The 21,368-nt window shown below is 36.0% G+C and overlaps 1 protein-coding gene across 4 annotated transcripts in view; it reads right to left on the bottom strand.

Moving 5' to 3' along the window:
- NRK (Nik related kinase) overlaps positions 1–21,368 on the bottom strand; it is a 141,235-nt gene that overhangs the window by 8,286 nt on the left and 111,581 nt on the right. For 2 of the 4 annotated variants that reach the window (XM_015444295.3, XM_045383340.2), the window contains 7 exons: positions 17,120–17,306; positions 16,233–16,388; positions 12,841–12,984; positions 10,386–10,544; positions 6,283–6,383; positions 3,871–4,020; positions 910–1,069 (listed from right to left, as the gene is read on the bottom strand). In XM_015444295.3, the coding sequence (XP_015299781.3) occupies positions 910–1,069; positions 3,871–4,020; positions 6,283–6,383; positions 10,386–10,544; positions 12,841–12,984; positions 16,233–16,388; positions 17,120–17,306 (1,057 nt within the window). Of the gene's footprint in view, positions 1–909; positions 1,070–3,870; positions 4,021–4,319; positions 4,463–6,278; positions 6,384–10,385; positions 10,545–12,840; positions 12,985–16,232; positions 16,389–17,119; positions 17,307–21,368 lie in introns of all 4 variants that reach the window. The other 2 variants (XM_065538739.1, XM_015444296.3) reach the window with 2 other exon arrangements.

Genomic DNA, 21,368 nt, shown 5'->3' with positions numbered 1-21,368 from the left:
CTTAATAATATCTGATGCAATTGTTAAGCCTCTCTCTCTCTCTCTCTCTCTCTCTCTCTCTCTCTCTCTCTCTCCACACACACACACACACACACACACACACACACACACACACAGCTTTCTTTTTCCTTTATTTGCTCCATTAAACTTCTCTTTTCTATAATAGCTATCCTCCAGCTAATCATTCTACTCTCTCTAATATTTTTACTTTTCGTATGCATTATGTTCCCTATCTAGAATCACGTCTAGGGTCAGTGAGCCTCAGAACATATACAAGAATCTCAAATTATTTGGATTTCCCAGATCAGCAGTCCTGATTTGGCTAGGAAGAAAAAAATTTCCTGGTTTGATGAAGATGAAAAGGCATTTTTCTTTGTTGCCACCTGGTTGGTACCTAACAGGCACTCCAGTCAGTCATATCTATCACTTTTCTAAATGATTTGATTCTTCACAGGAATATCACTCACAAAATAGAACTCTACTGACTATAAAAAATGGAAGTATTTGGCTCTTTTGTACTAGTTGGCAGTCTCCTAAGATAAAGATAAACCCCACAATAAGTGTGATGAAAAGAAGCATTTCCAATATCTGTGTAAATTCTTCAAGTAAAGGGAGTTACAATAAAATTATAGATTTTTGTGGAAAGGAATTAGCTCTCATTTCAATTATACAATATTGCAAATAACTCAGATAACCAAAATGAATCTCTTTGTGGTACTCTTCTGAATTCATTAAGCATAGGACAAATACAGGCATCATCTTACTAAGGGAATAATTATGCAGAACCCCAAATTAATCTTATGTGTCTTAAGAAAATGTAATAATTCAGGAAATCTTTTCTTAGGACACTTTTTTTACCCATGAAAAGTTTCTCTGGGGTCCCGAAGAAGAAAGAAATTGTATACATACCTATAGAAGATGGTATGTCTTTCCACATTTCAAGGATCTTCTTGAAGAGTTGTTCATTTGCTTCCACAGAGAGGGCTTCAGCATTGAAGGTGAGCATCATGCCAATTCCCAGGCAATCAGGTAAAATGATGATATTCTGTGGTATAATGATTTCCAGGGGCTGGAATTATGTTTCATAAAGATTTATATGTCCAATATTTTATCACTACTACTTTAATTGAAGCAGCTTGGCAGAGCAATAAAGACCAAAAGAGGTTCAAAGAGCAAGGAGGAAGAGAAACCTCTATTTACAAATTAATAAGTATGCTATCCAATATTTGAAAAAAGCTGCTTTCTTTATGTCATAAAGTCATAGATGTTAAATATTCTTCTTTATAATTAGGAGAAAGCCTTATTTTAAAAAAGCAAAGATGTATTTCCAACACAGAGAGATTTCTTGACATTTCACAAATTATTATGTATCATAATAGAAGAAACACTACTTGTTACAGACTTGGGTTTAAAATTCATTTCAGCACATTAATAAATACTTTGGTAATTAATGTATAAACCAAGTAACAAATATATAATACTTGCCTATCAACCAACTCATTCAAATTAGAAATAGAAAACTAATCTAAAAAATAGCTTGAACTTAAAATGCTTACAAGGGACAGCTTTATAATAGTCTCCACAGCTTGAAATATAACTTTAAGTCATTTCCCCCTTTGCAAAAATGTTAGAATTTCTTTTCCAATTAATATAATTTCAAATGCATTTAAGATACACAAGGACGTATTTGGTGACATAATATGAAATACTAAGAAATATCTAAGCATTTCTAAATTTCATGATGTACAAAACAATGCAACAAAATTTTCTTAAACTACAGATATTGTCACATTAACAGCATTTCCCTGCAGATGAAAAATTGTGTTCCTCTATGGTTTCTCCAAACTAGCACATTACAAAAAAAAAAAAGTCAGAAACTATACTTGCCAACCCCAGAGTACTCAGGCCAGGTGCTTGAGGCCATGTCCCAGCAACAACAATCCTGATAACTAAAATGGGGATCCAGAGACGAAAAGCAATTTTAATGCGTTCCCTGGGCACTTGCATGAGCAATTGAATCAGAAAAAAACAAAGATAAAGGAAGAGAGTAAAAGAAATTGCAGAAAAGAAGGTCGTCTCAATAAAATCTGTTTAGAGAAAAACTGGACTGCTGCAAATTCAGACAGCCTCAGATGCTTCTCAGATGATTCCTGAAGTAACCAGATATTCTTCAGCACACATGATTCCCTTGTATCATTACAGCTTTTGTAATCTGGAACTCTTGGAAAAATATTATTTTTAGTACATTCTTTCTCAGAAGACACCCACCTCCCTGATAATAGAGTCCTTTTCTCTTTTAATGGGTCAAGACACTAGAGTATTTAGCTAAAAATATTTTTTAATATACACAAGTTATCCTAATTGGGTCAGAAAGTGATTTTTAAGAACTCATCTCTAACTAACAAATTGCTTCAAAAGGAAATGACTTTCCTTGCTTATTAATCATGTGAAACACAGGGGTCAAAATTCCTGAATTACTTTTCAAATAAGTGTAAACATGGACCAATGCTGCAATGTTCAATACTGCACTAGATTCTTAATAAAAGCTATCTGACACAACATTAAAAAAATGCAGGAAGCTACGGAAGACACTCCAACTGAAGAGTACAATAGCTATATCAAAATTAACCTGACCTCATGTTTAAGTGACTTTGGCTAAGATTGGTTCTGTATTTTCTACATTATCAACAGTGTGATTTCTATATATCATGGGCAACAACTGAGTAATAAGCTAATTATCTTTAATATGACCAAAAGACTTTTACAAAATTGTCCCCACTAATGTCCTGACAATTGATTTATGTAATTTGTTAGAGACATATGAGACAATTCTGAGAGCTGCTCAAAATATCACACAACTATAGTAATTTGAAAATACATCAAAGTTTTCTCCTGGACTTTTTGTATAATGCAAAACTGTTAAAATTTTGGTTGTCTAAAAAGTGGGAATTTAAATATAGTGAAGCAGAGAAACTGTTGGTTTAGGCCTTTCTTTTAAATAAAAATTTCAATAGGACAAACATCATTTCCAATATCAAATTTGAGACACAGTAGAATTATATTTTGTATGGTATGTGTGAGGGATATTATAGTATGTTCAAACTCTTTATGTAAATGATGTGTATAATATTTTTATGACAATCTATATTTTAGATGTTGTGCCACATTTTCACAAAATATAATTGTTTAAGAGTTGAGGAGTATCTGCTTTTAAAATGCTGAATCTTTTGATCAGAAATACTAACTATAATTAACCAGATAAGAGAACATTTTATGATAATTTGCTGTTATGTCACAGTTGAAGTAATATAATAAAGAATAGGGATACACATAATAATGCTGCAATACTGGTGTTGTATTTTTTAAAAATTTGTTAATGAATTGTGAAGTGAAGAAAAATAAAGCAAGTACTGCAAAATCAAATACACTTTATGGTCAGTTATTATAAATATATAAACATAAATGGGTAGAAAATGTAGAGCATATATCCTATCCAAAAGGAGCCATGAATGAATCAATTCCAATTGATAATGGTTAGATAGTAATGTGGCACTGATGCTATCAGGTCTTCTGATGTATCAGTAGAAGTCCAGATTTTAAGTGTAAACTTTATTCATTAAAAACAAAAAAGCATTGGGCAAGACAAGCAAAATCTATCTGCAGAATATACTCAGCTTTCTAAACTAAGGGATCATCAGTGTTTTTTGTTTATGCAAGACCACTTTCTGGCACTCTGTACTTACCTTTTATGTCTCAGTTCCGGTATAAACATTGCTAATCATATGCATAAACCTTTCAGAGTTTTGACAGTTGGAAAAACTCAAATGGTGGTATGCAATAATTTCTAGGAATCTGAAGGTATTATCTTACATTATTTGGCAGGGTCACATCAGACATAACCTCAGATTCTGCATCAATGATGTGATATCCATCTGCTGAGCTGAAGAAAATCTTTAGTCTTTTTTCAGAACCAATAGCCAGGTCAACTGTCACTGGCTTATGATCAAGTGTTGGAAATACCTGTGAATATAAAACCAAATATGGCCAAAAGGCCAAAAATGACATTCTAACTAAGGCAAAAATTCCCTCACTCTTTTGTCAGGTTTATAAGTGTATAAACCCCAGGTGGATTTTTAAAATGGCATATTGTATTTAGAGACCTGTGAATTACAGTTTTTCTTAGATCTGTTATTACAACAAATAAATAATTATGTTCAACAGCTTCAAAATATTGAGTTTCTCTTCAAAGGTCAGATTGGCAATGATCATAAGAGCCTTGTATGGCCCTGCATTCTGTTTGCTGTCTTCAAGTTCCTTGCCTTGAGCTTCAGCAAATGAAGGAGCTCATCTGGTCTCTTAAACCGGTTCGCTGGATCAGCTGCCTGTATTTTTGCCAGTATTCGTATATAGGCTTGATAGGACATGTAGTCTCCTTCAGAGTCTGCTGATTGATCAATGCACACTTGGTAGGGAATGAAAAGGGCCAGATAGGTTAACTTATCATATACTGGGTATGTACTCTAGGCTCCTATGGTTTCTAGTACAAAACAAAAGGCCGAATGCGATTCATTGCCAAGATCAGATCACAGTAGAGGATTGAGCATCACAGGATTCACCATACTGTAATTGTGAGGTGGGAGTCAAGAACTGTAGTAAGGACTTGGACAAGAACTGTGTATCGGGCTAGACAGATTGCTGGTACTTATCTCTTCGCTTTCCAGCTCCATACCAGGCAGCTCTGACCAATCAGCAGACACCCAAGAATAAACTCATATCCAAATACTGACAGCTGAACCAAGGCCCAATTTAGGGAGATCAGATCAGGGATGTGATTTGTTTTAGGGTTGACTTAGACTGTATATACAGTCATCTGTACTATTTATAGAAGAACATAGTTATTATGCAAATAGACATTGGCAGGCAGTCATAAGAATTTGCTCATCTTTATTGTATACATGTGATGTGTTCCCTTAAAAAATGTACCATGTAAACAGATCCTGACTTAAGATACAGAAGTATTTCATGAATACTTTGCTGCATCTGTCAGGATGGGTCCCTATCAGTGCTTTGTTAAAACCTGTCTATGGATCAACTAGTTAAAACTCACCTGAAACCTCTGCTAAAATTATCAATTCCCAGGCCCTACTCCAGACCCACTAATTCAGCCTGGTGTTGGGTCTGAGATCTAAACTTTTAACAAATGTTCCAGCTAATTCTGATATACATCCCAGGGTAGAAGCTACTGGACATGATAGAATGCTGCCGGTTCTTTAGTCAACCCTCATTACTGTGGAATAAATACAAAATAATTCCATTTAAGTAGAATTCTGGAGCATTACAAGTAAGTTACTCTAGATAAAAAAACAGTCCCTCATTTTTAAGGTTAGTTGTTTAAGACACTATATTGTTAATTTATGTGGCCTATCCATAGAAGTTCAGCCAAACGGTAATAAAGGTAGAAAGAGTACTAGTAAGCCTAACCACAATATTAATAGTTCTAGAGAGAAATGTGTTTAGAGTTCCAGCTTGGAAAGAATATAGATCCATCCAACCCCTTCCCATACCCACATATTGTGGCCAAGGTAACTGGAGAAAAGGCTTTCTTTTCCCTCCTTTTTCTTCCAAGGGTGTTTCCCCTCTATCGTTGCCATACCTTTCTTTACCTTCCCTCGGCTCTCTACCCCCCACTAAGAGAAAACAGGGACTTTCTCAGCTTCAATTCATTGGGGTGGCACCCAAAGCCTGTGTTTGGGGCTGTAGAAGAGAAGGTCTTCATATTGACTACAGGAATTGGGAGTAAGGGGCTGGTGGGAAGGTCCTATAAGGGGAGGGGCCGGGAATTTCCCTCGCATTCTCCCTTGCTGTGGTGCCTGTGAATTGTCTAAAAAAGGGTTAAACAGTAATTACTGACATGGTATATTCAAGTTACATTAGTGAGACACCATCTGTACAAAATATTTAAAAATTAACCAGGCGTGATACGTGCCTGTAGTCCTAGCTACTTGGGAGGCTGAGGTGGGAGGATGGCTTGAGCTGGGGAGATCAAGGCTGCAGTGAGCTATGATCATGCCACTGCACTCTAGCCTGGGCCAGAGTGAGAGAGCGAGACCCTGTCTCTAAAAAATAAACAAACAAACAAGCAAGCAAACTAACAACAAAATTCCATTAACTATAGAAGAATGCCATATACTTCTGCATCTGTATTCCAAAGTATGATTCTGTTCACAATTTCTTCTCAAAATAAAAAAATCATATAATCCAAAGAAAAAGGAGATCACTCACTTTAATAGCAGTGCTTTCATCGAAGGACTTCGGTGCCCATGCATAAAGGTGAATTGATGATTTCAAAGCAATTGCAATATATGTTGTTTCTTCATGTTGGACTATAATGATAAAACACAAAAAAGTAATGATGCCACAGAGTTAACAAGAACACTCAAGTATTTGTATTTGTCATAAAAAATGCCATAACCACAATTTAAGGGCACAGATGGTATATTTTGGGGAAGTTACTTGGTTACAATTTGATGCCCACAAAAAGGTGACAAAATTATTGTATAGTTTTATGGAGTATACATATTCACCTTCGAGAGCACTCTAAATTGTACACTAAAACCTTGATGAAAGAAATTAAAGAAGACCTAAACAAATGGAAAAAAGTTCTCCTGCTCATAGATAGGTAGATTTAACATTGTTGAAATAGCAATACTGTCCAAAATTGTCTCCATAGGTTCAATGCAATCCCTATTAAAATCCCAATGGCCTTTTATTGAAGAAATGGAAAAGTTGATCCTGTATTTCACATAGAATCTTAGGAAGCTCCTAATAGCCAAACAATGTTGAAAAAGAAAATCTAAGTTGGGGAACTCACACTTTCCAATTTCAAAGCTTACTACAAGTTACAGTAATCAAAGCAGTATGGTATTAAATAACATAAGGAGAGACATAGAGATCAATGGAATAAAATTGGGAGTTGGCAAATAAACCCATACATCTATGGTCAATGGTGTTACACCATTCAATAGGGAAAAAGCAGTCTCTTCCACAAATGGTGCTGGGACAAGCGGATATACCTATGCAAAGCAGTAAAGTTGGAGCCCAAATCTCACACCATATACAAAATTAACTCAAAATTGATCAAATACCTAAATGTCATAACTAAAACAATAAAACTCTTGGAAGTAAACATAGGGATAAATCTTGATGACCTTGAATATAACAATGAATTCTTATATTTGACACCCAAAGTATAAAGCAAGAAAAGGAAAAAAAAAGATAAATTAGGCTTCATCAAAAATTAAAATTTGGGGCACCAAGGGAAACTATCAAGGAATCGAAAATACAACATACAGAATAGGAGAAAATACTTGCAAATCATATTCTGATGAGAGTCTAGTATATGGGTTGGGCACAGTGACTCACCCCTGTAATCCCATTCCTTTGGAGGGCAGGGTGGGTGGATCACTTGAGGTCAGGAGTTTGACACCAGCCTGGCCAACATGGTGAAACCCCATCTCTACTAAAAAAAAAAAAAAATACAAAAAATAAGTGGGTGTGGTGGCAAGCACCTGTAATCTCAGCTACTCGGGAGGCTGAGGCAGGAAAATATCTTGAACCTGGAAGGTGGAGGTTGCAGTGAGCTGAGATCACTCCACTGCACTCCAGCCTGGGCAACAGAGCGAGACTCTGCCTCAAAAGAAAAAAAGAGTCTAGTATGTGGAATACTTAAAGAATGCTTACAACTCAACAGCAAAAGGATAAGCAAACCAATTAAAAAACAGGCAAAGGACTTGAATAGACATGTCTCCAAATGGTCAGTAAACATATGAAAAGATACTCAACAACATTAATCATAAGGGAACTGCAAATTGAAACTTTCATAACATCCCACTTTACACCCATAGGGATGGCTAAAATCAAAAGACAGACATCTACAAGGGCTCACAAGTATATAGAGAATATAGAACCCTCATACATTACAGATAGCAATGTGAAACGGTGCAACCACTTTGAAAAACAGTGTAACAATACTATCCAAGAAAAAAAAACCATACATATCCACATATGAAGATGTATGAAATGTTCATAGTAGCATTATTTTTAATAGCCAAAAAGTGGAAAGAGTGCAAATGTCCATCAACTGATGTATGGATAAACAAAATGTGGTATATCCATTCAATGCAATACTACTCATCAATAAAAAGGAATCACTGATACATGTTATATATAACATAGACAAACCTTGAAAATATTACGCTAAGTAAAAGTCCGTCATAAAACACAACATAATATATGGTTCCATTTATAGTAATTGTCCAGAAGAGGCAAATCTATAGAGAAAGAAAGTCCTAGGTAACCATTTATCAGTTTATCATGTATACCTAGGACCGTGAGTGGTAGAGGGGGAAATAAAGAAAGATGGAATGCGGGATAACTGTTAATGAATATGGGGTTTCTTTGGGGGATGATAAAAATTAGATCATGGTGATTGTTACATAACTCAATAGGCCTCCTAAAACCCATTGAATTGTGCACTTTAAACAAGTGTATCTCATGGTATGTACATTATTTCAATAGGGCTGTTTTAAAAGGTAAATTTAAAAGTACAATTAGGTATATGCTTGCTCTTGATTAGCCCTTCTGGTTCTTATGGAATATGTTGTCTTACCTGATAGATTTATACTTTGTGCTATAACGCCCTTCCTTGGCTGCAATTTCTTCTGCCATCCCGACGCATTCTCTTTCTCTCTCTCTCTCTCTTTTTTTCTCTCTCTCTCTTTCTGGGTGTAGCTTACTCTCTCTCTCTCTCTCTGGGTGTAGCTTTCTCTCTCTCTCTCTCTCTCTCTGGGTCTAGCTTACTCTTGCATTTTCTTTTGCATTGCTCCCAAGTAGGTCAAAGGAGCATGATTACTAATCCTCCAACAATCAAAAATATTCTCTCTTAAAACACTTCCTATATATTTAATATAGGGTAGTAATTGGTGCCAGTTCACTGTCTTGTGGATCTTGGAAGGCTATGAAAATACCAGGCAACTATGATCTGTTCTTGTCTTCCTGTGTGAAGATGCTACTAATTCCACCTGTCAGTGGGACGAATGCTTTTTGCTGTTCTGAGAGCTTAGGTGGACTGGAATGGGGTCAGCCAGGAAAACTAAACTTAACTATTCCACCCCTTACAAAGAGCACAGATTTGCAATATGAGTACCTTTGTGACTATCTCTTACTGAACTAATATTTTACAAGTTAGTAGGAGGTAGTTTTGCTATATAAACGCCCAAGTTAACATCTGGGGATATCTTTCACCTCTGGGACTATCATATTTGCATAATATGATCTGGAGTGAAGTAGTGATACCTAAACCTAGAAGAAACTAGTGTATTTATTTAATGCTTAAGTTATCTGGGTACTCATTTCCCTCTTTAGTGGTGTATGTATACATATGCACACACATACAAAAACCTATCCTGAGAAGGTCACTTTATATGCAGAACAATAATAGTTAGTCAGGATAGAAGTATCCCATTGCAATTTATATAATGTGATTCCAGTTATTTCTCACCTATGCCACCAGTTTTGCCTGAAGAGGCAATTAATGAAGAGGGAAAGAAGCAAAAGAAGGCCGAGAGTAGAGGAGGATTTGTTTCAGAAATAGAACAGAATGGGATGACATTAGCTCACAGTTTTTTACAGCTGAGAGCAGGATTCTGAACCCCTAGGATTGTTACCACCTTTCACAGTGGATGGTTGTGAAGAGAAAGGGTATATGAAAACATTCTAATCAGATGGAAAATAGTGATTATACTCATGAATATCAACAGTGGGAGCGAGAGTCAGTAGATCATAGAATTTTCTTTCTGACTCATTGTTAAGTTTCCTGGTCAGTATTAGGAGGGATTCAATCTTACTGTTATTCCAAAAGAAAGAGAGTATCATATGAGTCTCCTCAAGTTTGTGAAGATAAATCTCGATCATTTATATAGCGAAGCTATATAGAGGCAGGAAAAAAAATACCAGTTTATCTGGAATATTCAGGGTGACTGGGAAGGAAAGTAAGGTGAGGAGGTAAACCAAACCGAACACCAATAACTATTTTAGTCAATCAATGTTTTCTCAAAAAAAAACAAAAACAAACAAACAAAAAAAAAAAAAAAAAAAAAAAACAAGATTGTAACATAGAAGACCTGGAAGACATGTCAGTGAAATTTACTCTTCTTTGATTTGAAGTTGCTGTCTATAGCCATACCACCCTGAACATGCCTGATCCCGTCTGTGTTTGAAACTGCAAATTGTTTCCTTTCTCTGCATTGCCTTTCATAATTATGTACTTCACCAAATGAAAGGATGCAAAATTTATATTGCCGTACTAAACACGAAATGTGGCTTACGGACACTGAAGTGTTCACAGCCTGTTAACTTATCAATAGCTTTGCAGGCTTCCTCTGTCTTCAGCATTTCTTCTTGCCTTCTTTTACTTTCTGGATCATTATTCAAAATCTTGTTCCTCAACCAGGTCAGATGATACACCCGAAGTCTGTTCTTACGACCTAATAGATAAGAAAAGATACAGTATTTAAAATCAATCTTTCTTTTAATATATTAGAAGAAAAAAATGTAAAGATGTTTTGCCTTTTAAAAAATATTTTTATTAATGTAAAAAGCACTTGTAAAAAAACAGCATTGCATCAGAATCTCCCATTCAGGGTTTGGAAATATGACAGATTATTTTAGTCTCTCAATTTCAAGAAATAGTCAAAGTATCTACCTATGTGTCTCTCTGAAGGGGATCTAAACCTTTTTTGGGACAGGGTTAAGCCTTTCATTATGCAGGCAAGATAATTACCATCCATTCACTTGTACCTTGACTATTCACTAAGTCATGACTCCTCTGGGGTTCAGAGACCTAAAAGCTGTCCCTGGTAGTGTGTGTGTATGAGTGGGATGGCTGAATATTGACTGTTAAGGTATTCAGGGACAGCAATATGGGTATCTTTGTATTCTGTCATTCCAGCATGCTTGTAAAATAGCTGAACAGTTTCATTATATATTCCTCCAACTAGATTTATCGTTAATATTAATTTCCTAATTGTAAATCCCATCAAATTCTTACAATTCAGTCAGGAAACACAGGACATGAAAAAATCACACATTTCTTTTCCCCTATATAGTGACTTTATAATCATTTTTCTTTGTCATTTTTATGGTTTATTATTACATGATTTCTAGGGCCAACAATAGGATTCTTACTTATGTGATTAATCTTTCATATGTTTTTAATATAACATTTTTGAAGCAGTGTTAAGGTTCAGATATCTACATTTATCTGATATGGTCTTGAATTGTAATCCAAATTGTAATCCCCATGTGTTGAGTGAGGGACCCATTGGGAGGTAATTGAATCATGGGGGCAGTTACCTTCATGCTTTTCTCATGATAGTGAGTTATAAACCACAAGATCTGATGGTTTTATAAGGGGCTTCTCCCCTCTTCGCTCTGCACTTCTCCTTGCTGCTGCCATGTGAAGAAGGACGTGTTTGCTTTCCCTTCTGCTGTGATTGTAAGTTTCTTGAGGCCTCCCCAGCCATATGCAACTGTGAGTCAATTAAACCCCTTTCCTTTATAAATTACGCAGTCTCATGTATGTCCTTATAGCAGCATGAGAACGGACTAACACACAATGGCTATTCTATTTCTTAAATGGTAAAATAAATTTGTGCTTTAAACTACTGAGTATCTTCTTATACTGATGTTCTCAGTACTGTTTGATGGAAAAGTATTCCACATTTCAGAGAAGCTCAAGAATTAGAGAAGAACACATTTAGATTAGAGGAAGTTGGATAAAGAGTAAAGAAATCTGTTATACAGATATGTAGTCTATAAGCCACCCAGATGTTTTCAAACAACAAATATTACTTCTATGTACCTTAAACCATTATAAGCAACTGACTATAAAACATGATTTAAAAAATCATGAAGTCTGAGCATACCTCTAAAGGGATTTCTCCTCTAACCAAAACATAAAGCAAAGTTAATCATTTTAGGAATAATACACAATCATTAGTGTGCAACATGGGAATTTGTGCACTAATTATATATAAAACATGTTATATATAATAAAAATATATAAACTCATATAAAGTCTGTAATTAGCATCATTTCATTCCATAGACAAGCCATATTTTCTTACTTTTTCTCTCCTTTTGTCAATCATCTTTTGCTTATAGTCAGCTTTAATATTGGTGCTTTCCTGATACTAAATGCTGTTTACTAATCGCGATCACTCTTAACACTCATTTACTTGCTCTCTTGCATTCTAAGGTTCAGGCTGTGACTGACCAAAACTAAGAAATTTAACTACTATTTGGAAAAGGTGTAAAGATCTTAATGGATCCAGTCTTGTTACAAACTATCTGTAGGCCCTTGTGATAAGGTTAAATACTAAGGACAAGTCTCTTTTATATCTGATTATTATTCACTTTGTTCTTTGTTGCTTCTAACACATCACAAGAATGAGACATGGTGGATGTTGATGCAGTCCTGTGCATGAGTGAATGAAAATTAGAGATCTGAAGTTGTAGGAAGCTGCACTGGAGAGAACATGCAAGGATGCAAATGTTGTGGTTTTTCTTATCAGTAACCTAGGTTAGGTACTTTATAATAAAAGGAAATTACTTTAAATTGTTAATAGATAAGAGAATACAAGTAGGAAAGTCTGGTGTCCCAATTAAAGGTTATATTTAAAGTGCTCTTCTATGAACACTTTTACCTGAGAAAGTCTTTAACCCAGTTTGCAGACTAATTAATCTGCATAATTACTCAGCTAATTTTAGTTCTTTAACAAACCTGAGATGGTAATCAGCAAATTGAGTGGCTCTAAGACTTGAATCTGGCGGAATGGTCTTCGCCTTATAAGTTTAGTAATGTCAGCCTTTCCACTTCTGTCCATCAGATATAGATTAGATCGGGTTCCCAACAGCAAATTGACTCCTGTTCATATATAAAAAGTGCTATATTAGCTCAGATTATTTTTCATAATTGCATCTATATTACTATTTTTGCTATTCCAGTATGCTGATCTATGTAAAGATGACTTATCAGTTCAGGCTATATTGACCTCATACTGTGTAACTATGTACTCTCTACCAACAGAACAAATTTCAACGAAATACATAAAAATATAGAAGATAATTCCCTCTGGCAGTATTCCACTGGCTGGCATCTGGTATGCCATCTCACAAATGGAAATTTATGTATATCTTAGCACCCTTTAGTAGTGTTCTGAACTTTATCAAAATCAATCAACATTTTTGAAAATTATCATTAAACATTCTTAGTCTAGCACATGCAAAGAGTTCAATTCAGCTCATTTCTCATTTCTAAACATAAGTAAATGTTTGAATGTTTTTAAAATAATTATATGTAAGCAATTGTTTTTAAATTGAATGATTCTCTGTTCATGAATTTGTTAAAAATTTACCGTTGTCAAATGCCTGTGAAATTAATTCCTACCTTCATGTATCTCAATTTCTACACTCTCTTTTATTTGTTGACTGGCTCTATTGGTTCAAACATGAGCACTGTTTAAAGATCAAATAAGAGGACTGAAATAGAAGACAGAACTAAAGTTAAATTACACTTGAAACTACTATGGGAGCTTTTCACCATAAAGTGATATAGGAAATAACCAGCCAAGTAATGTAACAAGATAAAATTTCACAGTCCTCCTTGCACTTGGAGCATACCTGTGCTCCCTGAGCATAAGGAGAAAACTTAAGTGATTTTGCCTTCATTTTCTCACCCTATCGTTAACCAGTTCTCTAACTTATGGCCAATGGCATGTTTAGGAGCTGCATCTTCTTCGAACAGGGGAATCAGAGAAGGAGGAAGAAGTATAGTCAATTTTTACCATAATTTTTTATTTTTCAAAATATAAAATTACAGGTTATAACAATGAGTTATTAGACATTAACTACATTTCTGGGCAGTTGCCAGACTGAAATATTCATGCTATCTTGTTGTTTGACACACTAAATTAGCAGAACTTTGAGATGATTTTTAAAAATTCTTTAATCCATATAATTACAATGTTTGTTACCATTTCTATTTTTAATTTAAAACCCTGTACTTTGTTCAATCATACATTAAGCAAAATCTATGAAAGTGCAAGACAGGCTGGGTGCTGTGGCTCACTCCTGTAATCCCAGCACTTTGGGAGCCCGAGGCAGGTGGATCACAAGGTCAGGAGATCGAGACCATCCTAGCTAACATGATGAAACCCCGTCTCTACTAAAAATACCAAAAAATTAGCCAGGCGTGGTGGCGGGCGCCTGTAGTCCCAGCTTCTCAGGAGGCTGAGGCAGGAGAATGGTGTGAACCCGGGAGGAGCAGATTGCAGTGAGCCAAGATAGCGCCACTGCACTCCAGCCTGGGCGTCAGAGCGAGACTCCGTCTCAAAAAAAAAAAAAAAAAAAAAAAAAAAAAAAAAAAGAAAAAAGAAAAGAAATTGCAAGACAGAGATTGTCAATTACTTTGGATTTCTCCCTTTCTTGCATTTATTTATTCTGTTTCATTTATAATTCAGATTGGCTTGAGGTAAAATATTGTCTCAGCATTGCCAATGTGGTTATAATTCTTCTGAAACAAAGGATTTTAAAAAGTCTATCTGAGTTAAGACATTATAGAAGGAACTTTCTCTACAAATTTCCAAGGCTTTTTAAAAACAAGATCCTGAAGAAATATTTCTTGGAATACCTCATAAAGTATCATATGTTGAACACTACCCTAAATTAGAAATATGAATCTTTTTTTTAAGTTTTATTAGTTTTTATAGGTGTATCAAATAGCCACATTTTTTTTCTTTCTTTCTTTTTTTTATTATTATACTTTAAGTTCTAGGGTACATGTGCATAACGTGCAGGTTTGTTACATATGTATACTTGTGCCATGTTGGTATGCTGCACCCATCAACTCGTCAGCACCCATCAACTTGTCATTTACATCAGGTATAACTCCCAGTGCAATCCCTCCCCCCTCCTCCCTCCCCATAATAGGCCCCGGTGTGTGATGTTCCCCTTCCCGAGTCCAAGTGATCTCATTGTTCAGTTCCCACCTATGAGTAAGAACATGCGGTGTTTGGTTTTCTGTTCTTGCTATAGTCTGCTGAGAATGATGGTTTCCAGCTGCATCCATGTCCCTACAAAGGACACAAACTCATCCTTTTTTATGGCTGCATAGTATTCCATGGTGTATATGTGCCACATTTTCTTAATACAGTCTGTCACTGGTGGACATTTGGGTTGGTTCCAAGTCTTTGCTATTGTGAATAGTGCCACAATAAACATACGTGTGCATGTGTCTTTATAGTAGCATGATTTACAATCTTTTGGGCATATGCCCAGTAATGGGATGGCTAGGTCAAATGGTATTTCTAGTTCTAGATCCTTGAGGAATCACCACACTGTCTTCCACAATGGTTGAACTAGTTTACAGTCCCACCAACAGTGTAAAAGTGTTCCTATTTCTCCACATCCTCTCCAGCACCTGTTGTTTCCTGACTTTTTAATGATTGCCATTCTAACTGGTGTGAGATGGTATCTCATTGTGGTTTTGATTTCCAAGAAATATGAATCTTAAACTCTGTAACAATCATAACCTAGTCCAATTGTGTATATATATTATATATTATATTATTTATGTTATATTATATGTAATATATGTTATATTATTTATATATTATATTATATTTATAATATATATTTTATTTATATATATATAGGGGGGGTCTTGCACTGTTGCCCAGGCTGGAGTGCAGTGGCATGATCTCTGCTCACTGCAACCTCCACCTCCCAGGTTCAAGCAATTCTCCTTGCCTCAGTCTCCCAGGTAGCTAGAATTACAGGCACCTGCCACCACACCCAGCTAATTTTTTGTATTTTTAGTACAAAGTTTCACTATGATGTCCAGGCTGGTCTCAAACTCCTGACCTCGTGATTCGCCTGCCATCCAAGTTAACTCAGGTTTAAAAGAAATAGAATACAAAGGAGGGGGTTATCAATTCAAACATCCAACTGCACTGAGTGAAAAAAAATCAGCAAAACTAATTCTGAGTAAATTAACTACTATAAATATATTTTTATTTTAATGACTTGGTAAGAGTAAACAAATATTCTATATCTATGATTTTCACAGGTTTGCTACATAAAAATATATTCTTTAAGAAAACAAACCAAACTCACCCCACAAAGAACCACAGCAGATCTCAGAAGTGAACTCCTTTTCATACATGTGGATTAGTGGTTTTTTACATGAAGGAGAGACATAGCGTGGGTTAACATTGATTTCAGAGGGTTGCTTAGGTGATTCCTCAGGTACTTCTACAAATCCAGCATATACTGCAAAGATGTAAGGGGAGATAATAAGAGAAATTACTAGTTCTGTGTCTGATGGATTATAGAAAAATAATTTTTTTTAAAAAAGAAAAATCTGCACCTGATGGAGTTATAGAAAAAAAAATTAAATTACTCATCTATTCACCTTATATGCTACAGTGCCTCCACAAATGAGGCACGACTTAGCCAAATTTATTTTCTTTGGCCAGGTGGTGTGGCTCACACCTGTAATCCCAACACTTGGGAGGCCAAGGTGAGAAGATCATTAAGAACCAGAGGTTGAGGCTACCATGTACCGTGATCATGCCACTGTAATCCAGCCTAAGTGACAGAGCGAGATGTTATCTCAAAATAAAAAACAAACAAATTTCTTTCCTTTTATTGTATTTTATTTTTTACTGAAAGTATAGTTTCAGTAACTCTGAAACCATCAGATAACACAAATCATGACGGTTAAAATACATTGTTGAGCATGAATATATTTTCAGTTATTGTGATTAGAAAACACACATAAATCCAGATAAGGGACTCAATTTCTCAATTGTAGTTCAAATTTAGGTACCATAAAGATTCAGTAAAGCATAGATGTTTTAAAAGCATATACCAATCTGAGTTTATTTCAACTGAATGTGAGAATAATAATTTGATTCCTAACAGATCATGAAACAGTGGTTAAACACTATTTAATATGTGAACAGATAGTAGCATTTGGAGATTATATTGAACACACTCACAGATGGCACTGGCAAAGTTAGCATCAGCAGACCTCCCAAAACCTTTGGAAGGAGATGAGTGATTGGCAGAAAAATCTGATTGTGTTGATGATTCTGGTATGTCCTTATTGTCGCTCTCATCATCAGGTGCTGACAGTGCAGCACCTAAGTCAATGGCATTTGAGGCCTCATTTCCACCACCTGGCTCCTAAAAGAAGTCCAAAAACCGATTTTTATTTCATTAATAGGTTAACAGTAGGAGAAATATGCCTAGTGAGGGGTCATTTGGAAAATAAAATGCAAGATCTATAACATCTACATTCTTATAAAATCCACATTTACTAGAAAAACTCAACAATGTCATCAGAAGAGAGAGAACTAATCTATTATTGAGATGACTGATGGTACAGGAGAAATGCAAGGCGCTATAGGTACAAACTGTACAATTTGGGACTTAACATTTGTGGAATTTTTACCATGTATCAGCTACTTTGCTAGGCATCATATTTAGATATCTTTGCGACTCCTTACTATAGCCCAACAAGTAAGTATAATTATCTCCAATTTACTTATACAAATTTAAAATTTAGAGATAGTAAATAATTTATTCAGTCATAATACTAGTAAGTAGGGGAAGCAGAGTTTGAAGTCAAAGTCTGTCTGATTCCAAAGCATACATCCAGCTAGGCTATGCGAAACAGCCTCTTGAAAAAATATAAAGCACAGTGTGGGGATGTCTGTTCCACTGCTTTAAGGTACCTTCACAAAACTGAAAGCATGAAAACCCTGCAGAAATAATTTTCAAATGATAAAGAAAATGAAGGAAAATCAAACAACACAAATTCAAGAGTGTAAACATGCATCACTGAAAATGTAGCTGGCTTTCATCAACTTACAAAGAAGATACTCAAGGATAAAAACCACAAAATGTGACAATTTATGTGGTATGCCCTGTCCTGTGGGAAAATATGTCAACTATTGTTGGTAATTTCTTCTGATGATAAGCTCATCTTTGTGTCTAAACAGCGATTCTTGGCACTGAGAGAGCTGTGCTATTCTGTAAAAGACTGGTTTTTATGACCTTTTCAACCACAAAAACATGGCATGACACCATGTCCTTTTTAAATTAAAATGAAAGGAAGATCCACTTCCTCTATAAATTTCCAAAACATTCCTTGAGATAACTGGAGATAACCAGGTTTGCTATGAAACTTACATTGGGATATCCTGTTTTAATGTCTTTAATTAATTAAGATAGATAGATAGATAGATAGATAGATAGATAGATAGATAGATGATAGATAGACAGACATAGATATTTTCCCACTGGCACTGCTTTCCCATTAGAAACCATCCACGAAATTTCCTTCCTTCCTTTTTTTCTTTCTTTTCATCCTTTATTGATTTATTCCACAATTACTGTGTGCCTATCATATGCCATGTCCCAGGTTAGACACTGAAGTTGGGTGAGTTGGTAGACAAATAATCAAGCAAGGATTAGATATAATTCTTTCCTTTAAGAGTTCACAATGTAGTGTGAAAGCAAAAAAAAACATAACTAACAATAATACCGTAAGTACTAAATTGGAACTATGGACAAAAGTACAGAGGAAGGGGTATATAACTCTGCCTTGGTAAGTCAAAGTTGATACTTGATTTGGCCCATGAAGGATTACTAATTCACCAAACAGAGAAGAGGTGAGGGGGCAGCCTTCCAGAGGAAACAGCTTGCACAGGAGTTCTGATTCATGAAAGAGCATGGCATCTCCAAAGCCAGTTTGTGTGACAAGAAAATAGGCTAGGGGAGTAGACTGGCATAATCTTTTTTCTGTCTGGAGTTCCACCTATGTTCTCAGATATCCAGATACTCCCCATTTCTCAAGAATGAGTTCAAATACCACATGGTCCAGAGAATGTTATCTGTGATAATTTCTATTGATGTAGCATCTGTGAACTACTTGAATATTTTAAACCTATTTATAAAGTCAATAAATGTTTTGTGAATGACAAAATCATTGTATAAACACAGTATATTACTTGAATTAAAATTTTATGTTATCGGTTGCTCAAGAAGTTAAGCATAGACTTATTACATGATGTAGCAATGCCACTCCTAGCTATATACCCCCCCAAAACCTGAAAGCAGGGACTCAAACAGATACTTGTACATCAATGTTCACAGCAGCGCTATTTACAATAACCAAAAGGTGGAAACAACCCAAGTTTCCATCAGTAGATGAATGGATAAACAAAATGTGGTATATGCATAAGATAAAATATTATCACCCTTGAAAAGGAATGAAATTCTGACCCATGCTACAACGTGGATAAACTCTGAAAACCTAAAAAGTGAAATATGCCAGACACAAAAGGACAAATATTGTATGATTCCACTTATATAAGTTACCAAGAAAAAAAGTAGAATAGAGGTTATCAGGGGTTGGAGGACGGGGAAACAATACTTATAGAGGTTATCAGGGGTTGGAGGATGGGGAAACAATACTTATAGAGGTTATCAGGGGTTGGAGGATGGGGAAACAATACTTGTTTAGTTTGTTTGGGATGGTAAAAAAAATAAGTTCTGAAAATGGATAGTGGTGACAATCCCACAATATTCTTAATGTAATAAATCCAACTTGTTGGATTGTAATAAATCCACTTAATAAATTGTAATAAATCCACTTGTAATAAATCCACTTAAAAATGGTTGAAATGATAAATTTTATGATATGTATATTTTACCACAATAAAAAAACTCAGAAAAAAATAATTGGCTCTGATTGGAGTGATGTCAGTAAGATAGCTATTGGTGGCACCTGGTGCTTGTTCGCCTCACAAAAAAGGAAAAAGAGAATGAATAAACAGAGTTCAACTGGTGTGTCTGAGGGAGAGTGCTGGAGTGCAGTGATGGGGTGGTGAGGTCACTGTATAGCATGGAATCTCAAAATGGCAGCAAAGAGAGGGAAGTGAGGTACTCTGCTTCTGCTGCCCCATCTCCCCTACCATGATCAGCTCAGAGCCCGGAAGGAATTCTCCTTATTGGGAAAAGGTAAGCAGAAGACGCTCATCAGCCCCAATTGCCACTACAGACAACTGCAGTACTTACTACAGGAGAATCTCATAGTCCTGACAAGCCCTGAGTTCAGTTTGGGAAGGTGCCTGAAATTCATGTGTCTGCATTGCTCCAGATAAGGAGCAAAGGTTGTGTATTTCCCAACAAGCTGCTGCAGCCTGGTGCCATCTTAAATCTAGAGCCACTGCTGAAGTGCACTATGTTCTGGGGGCCAGTAAACACTGTGCCTCTCCAGTCTTGCCGCTCTACTGTCATTTCACCAAGCCCCCATTGATGGCTGAAATGCTGTGACACCGACTGCTCAGATCTTGGGCCCAGGAAAGGTCAGCCATAACTCCAGTACTGCACATTGGTGAAGCCAACTCTAGGCTAGCTTAACTGCTGTGCACTTGCACCCTTGACCAGAAAAACAGCTCAGCAGCTCTGATCCCAGTAAGCCAGGCCCCAAGCCAGCTGTCCCACCCTGTGTGACCACACTCTTGCCCAGAGAAGTAGTCTGGTAGTTCAACCCTGGAGGGCAAATTCCTGAGCCACTCAACCCACCGCATGTGCACTTTTGCCTCTGGCCTGAGAAACAGCCTGGCAAGCCCACCCCTGGCAAAGGTGTGCCACCTTTGCCACAAATTTTTGCTGCCTGGGCCAGTGAGGTACTAGCAAACATTGCTAATGTATATTACAGCATAGAGACCACACTGCTGCATCTACCTAGAACCAAAGTTAATGCACCCCACCCAACCAACACCCCAGGACCCATCTATGGAATAAGTCTTTCCTTATGAAAGCTACTCCATAACATTATAAGAAGCAATTGCTCCACCAGATGGACAGATATCAACACAAGGACACAAGAAACATTAACAAATAAGGAAATATACTTTTAAAGGAACATAGTAATTCTCCAGTAGCAGACAACAGAAAAGAAAATGTGAAGTGCCAGAAAAGGAATTAATAATAATCATCTTAAAGAAATTCAGCAAGATACAAGAGAATACAGATAGACAAATCAATGAAATTAAAAAAAAAAAAATCACGATCTGAGTGAGAAATTCAACAAAGGAATAGATATCATTAAAAAAGAACCAAACAGAAATATTGAAGATAAAGAATTCAACAAATAATATTAACAAATACAATACAGAGCTTCAACAGCTGACTAGACCAAGCAGAATAAAGAATTTCTGAACTTGAAGTCATGTC

The sequence above is a fragment of the Macaca fascicularis genome, chromosome X (genome assembly GCF_037993035.2).
Source record: "Macaca fascicularis isolate 582-1 chromosome X, T2T-MFA8v1.1".
NCBI classification, from domain to species: Eukaryota; Metazoa; Chordata; class Mammalia; order Primates; family Cercopithecidae; genus Macaca; species Macaca fascicularis.
This window is presented reverse-complemented; position numbering and strand designations above follow the sequence as displayed.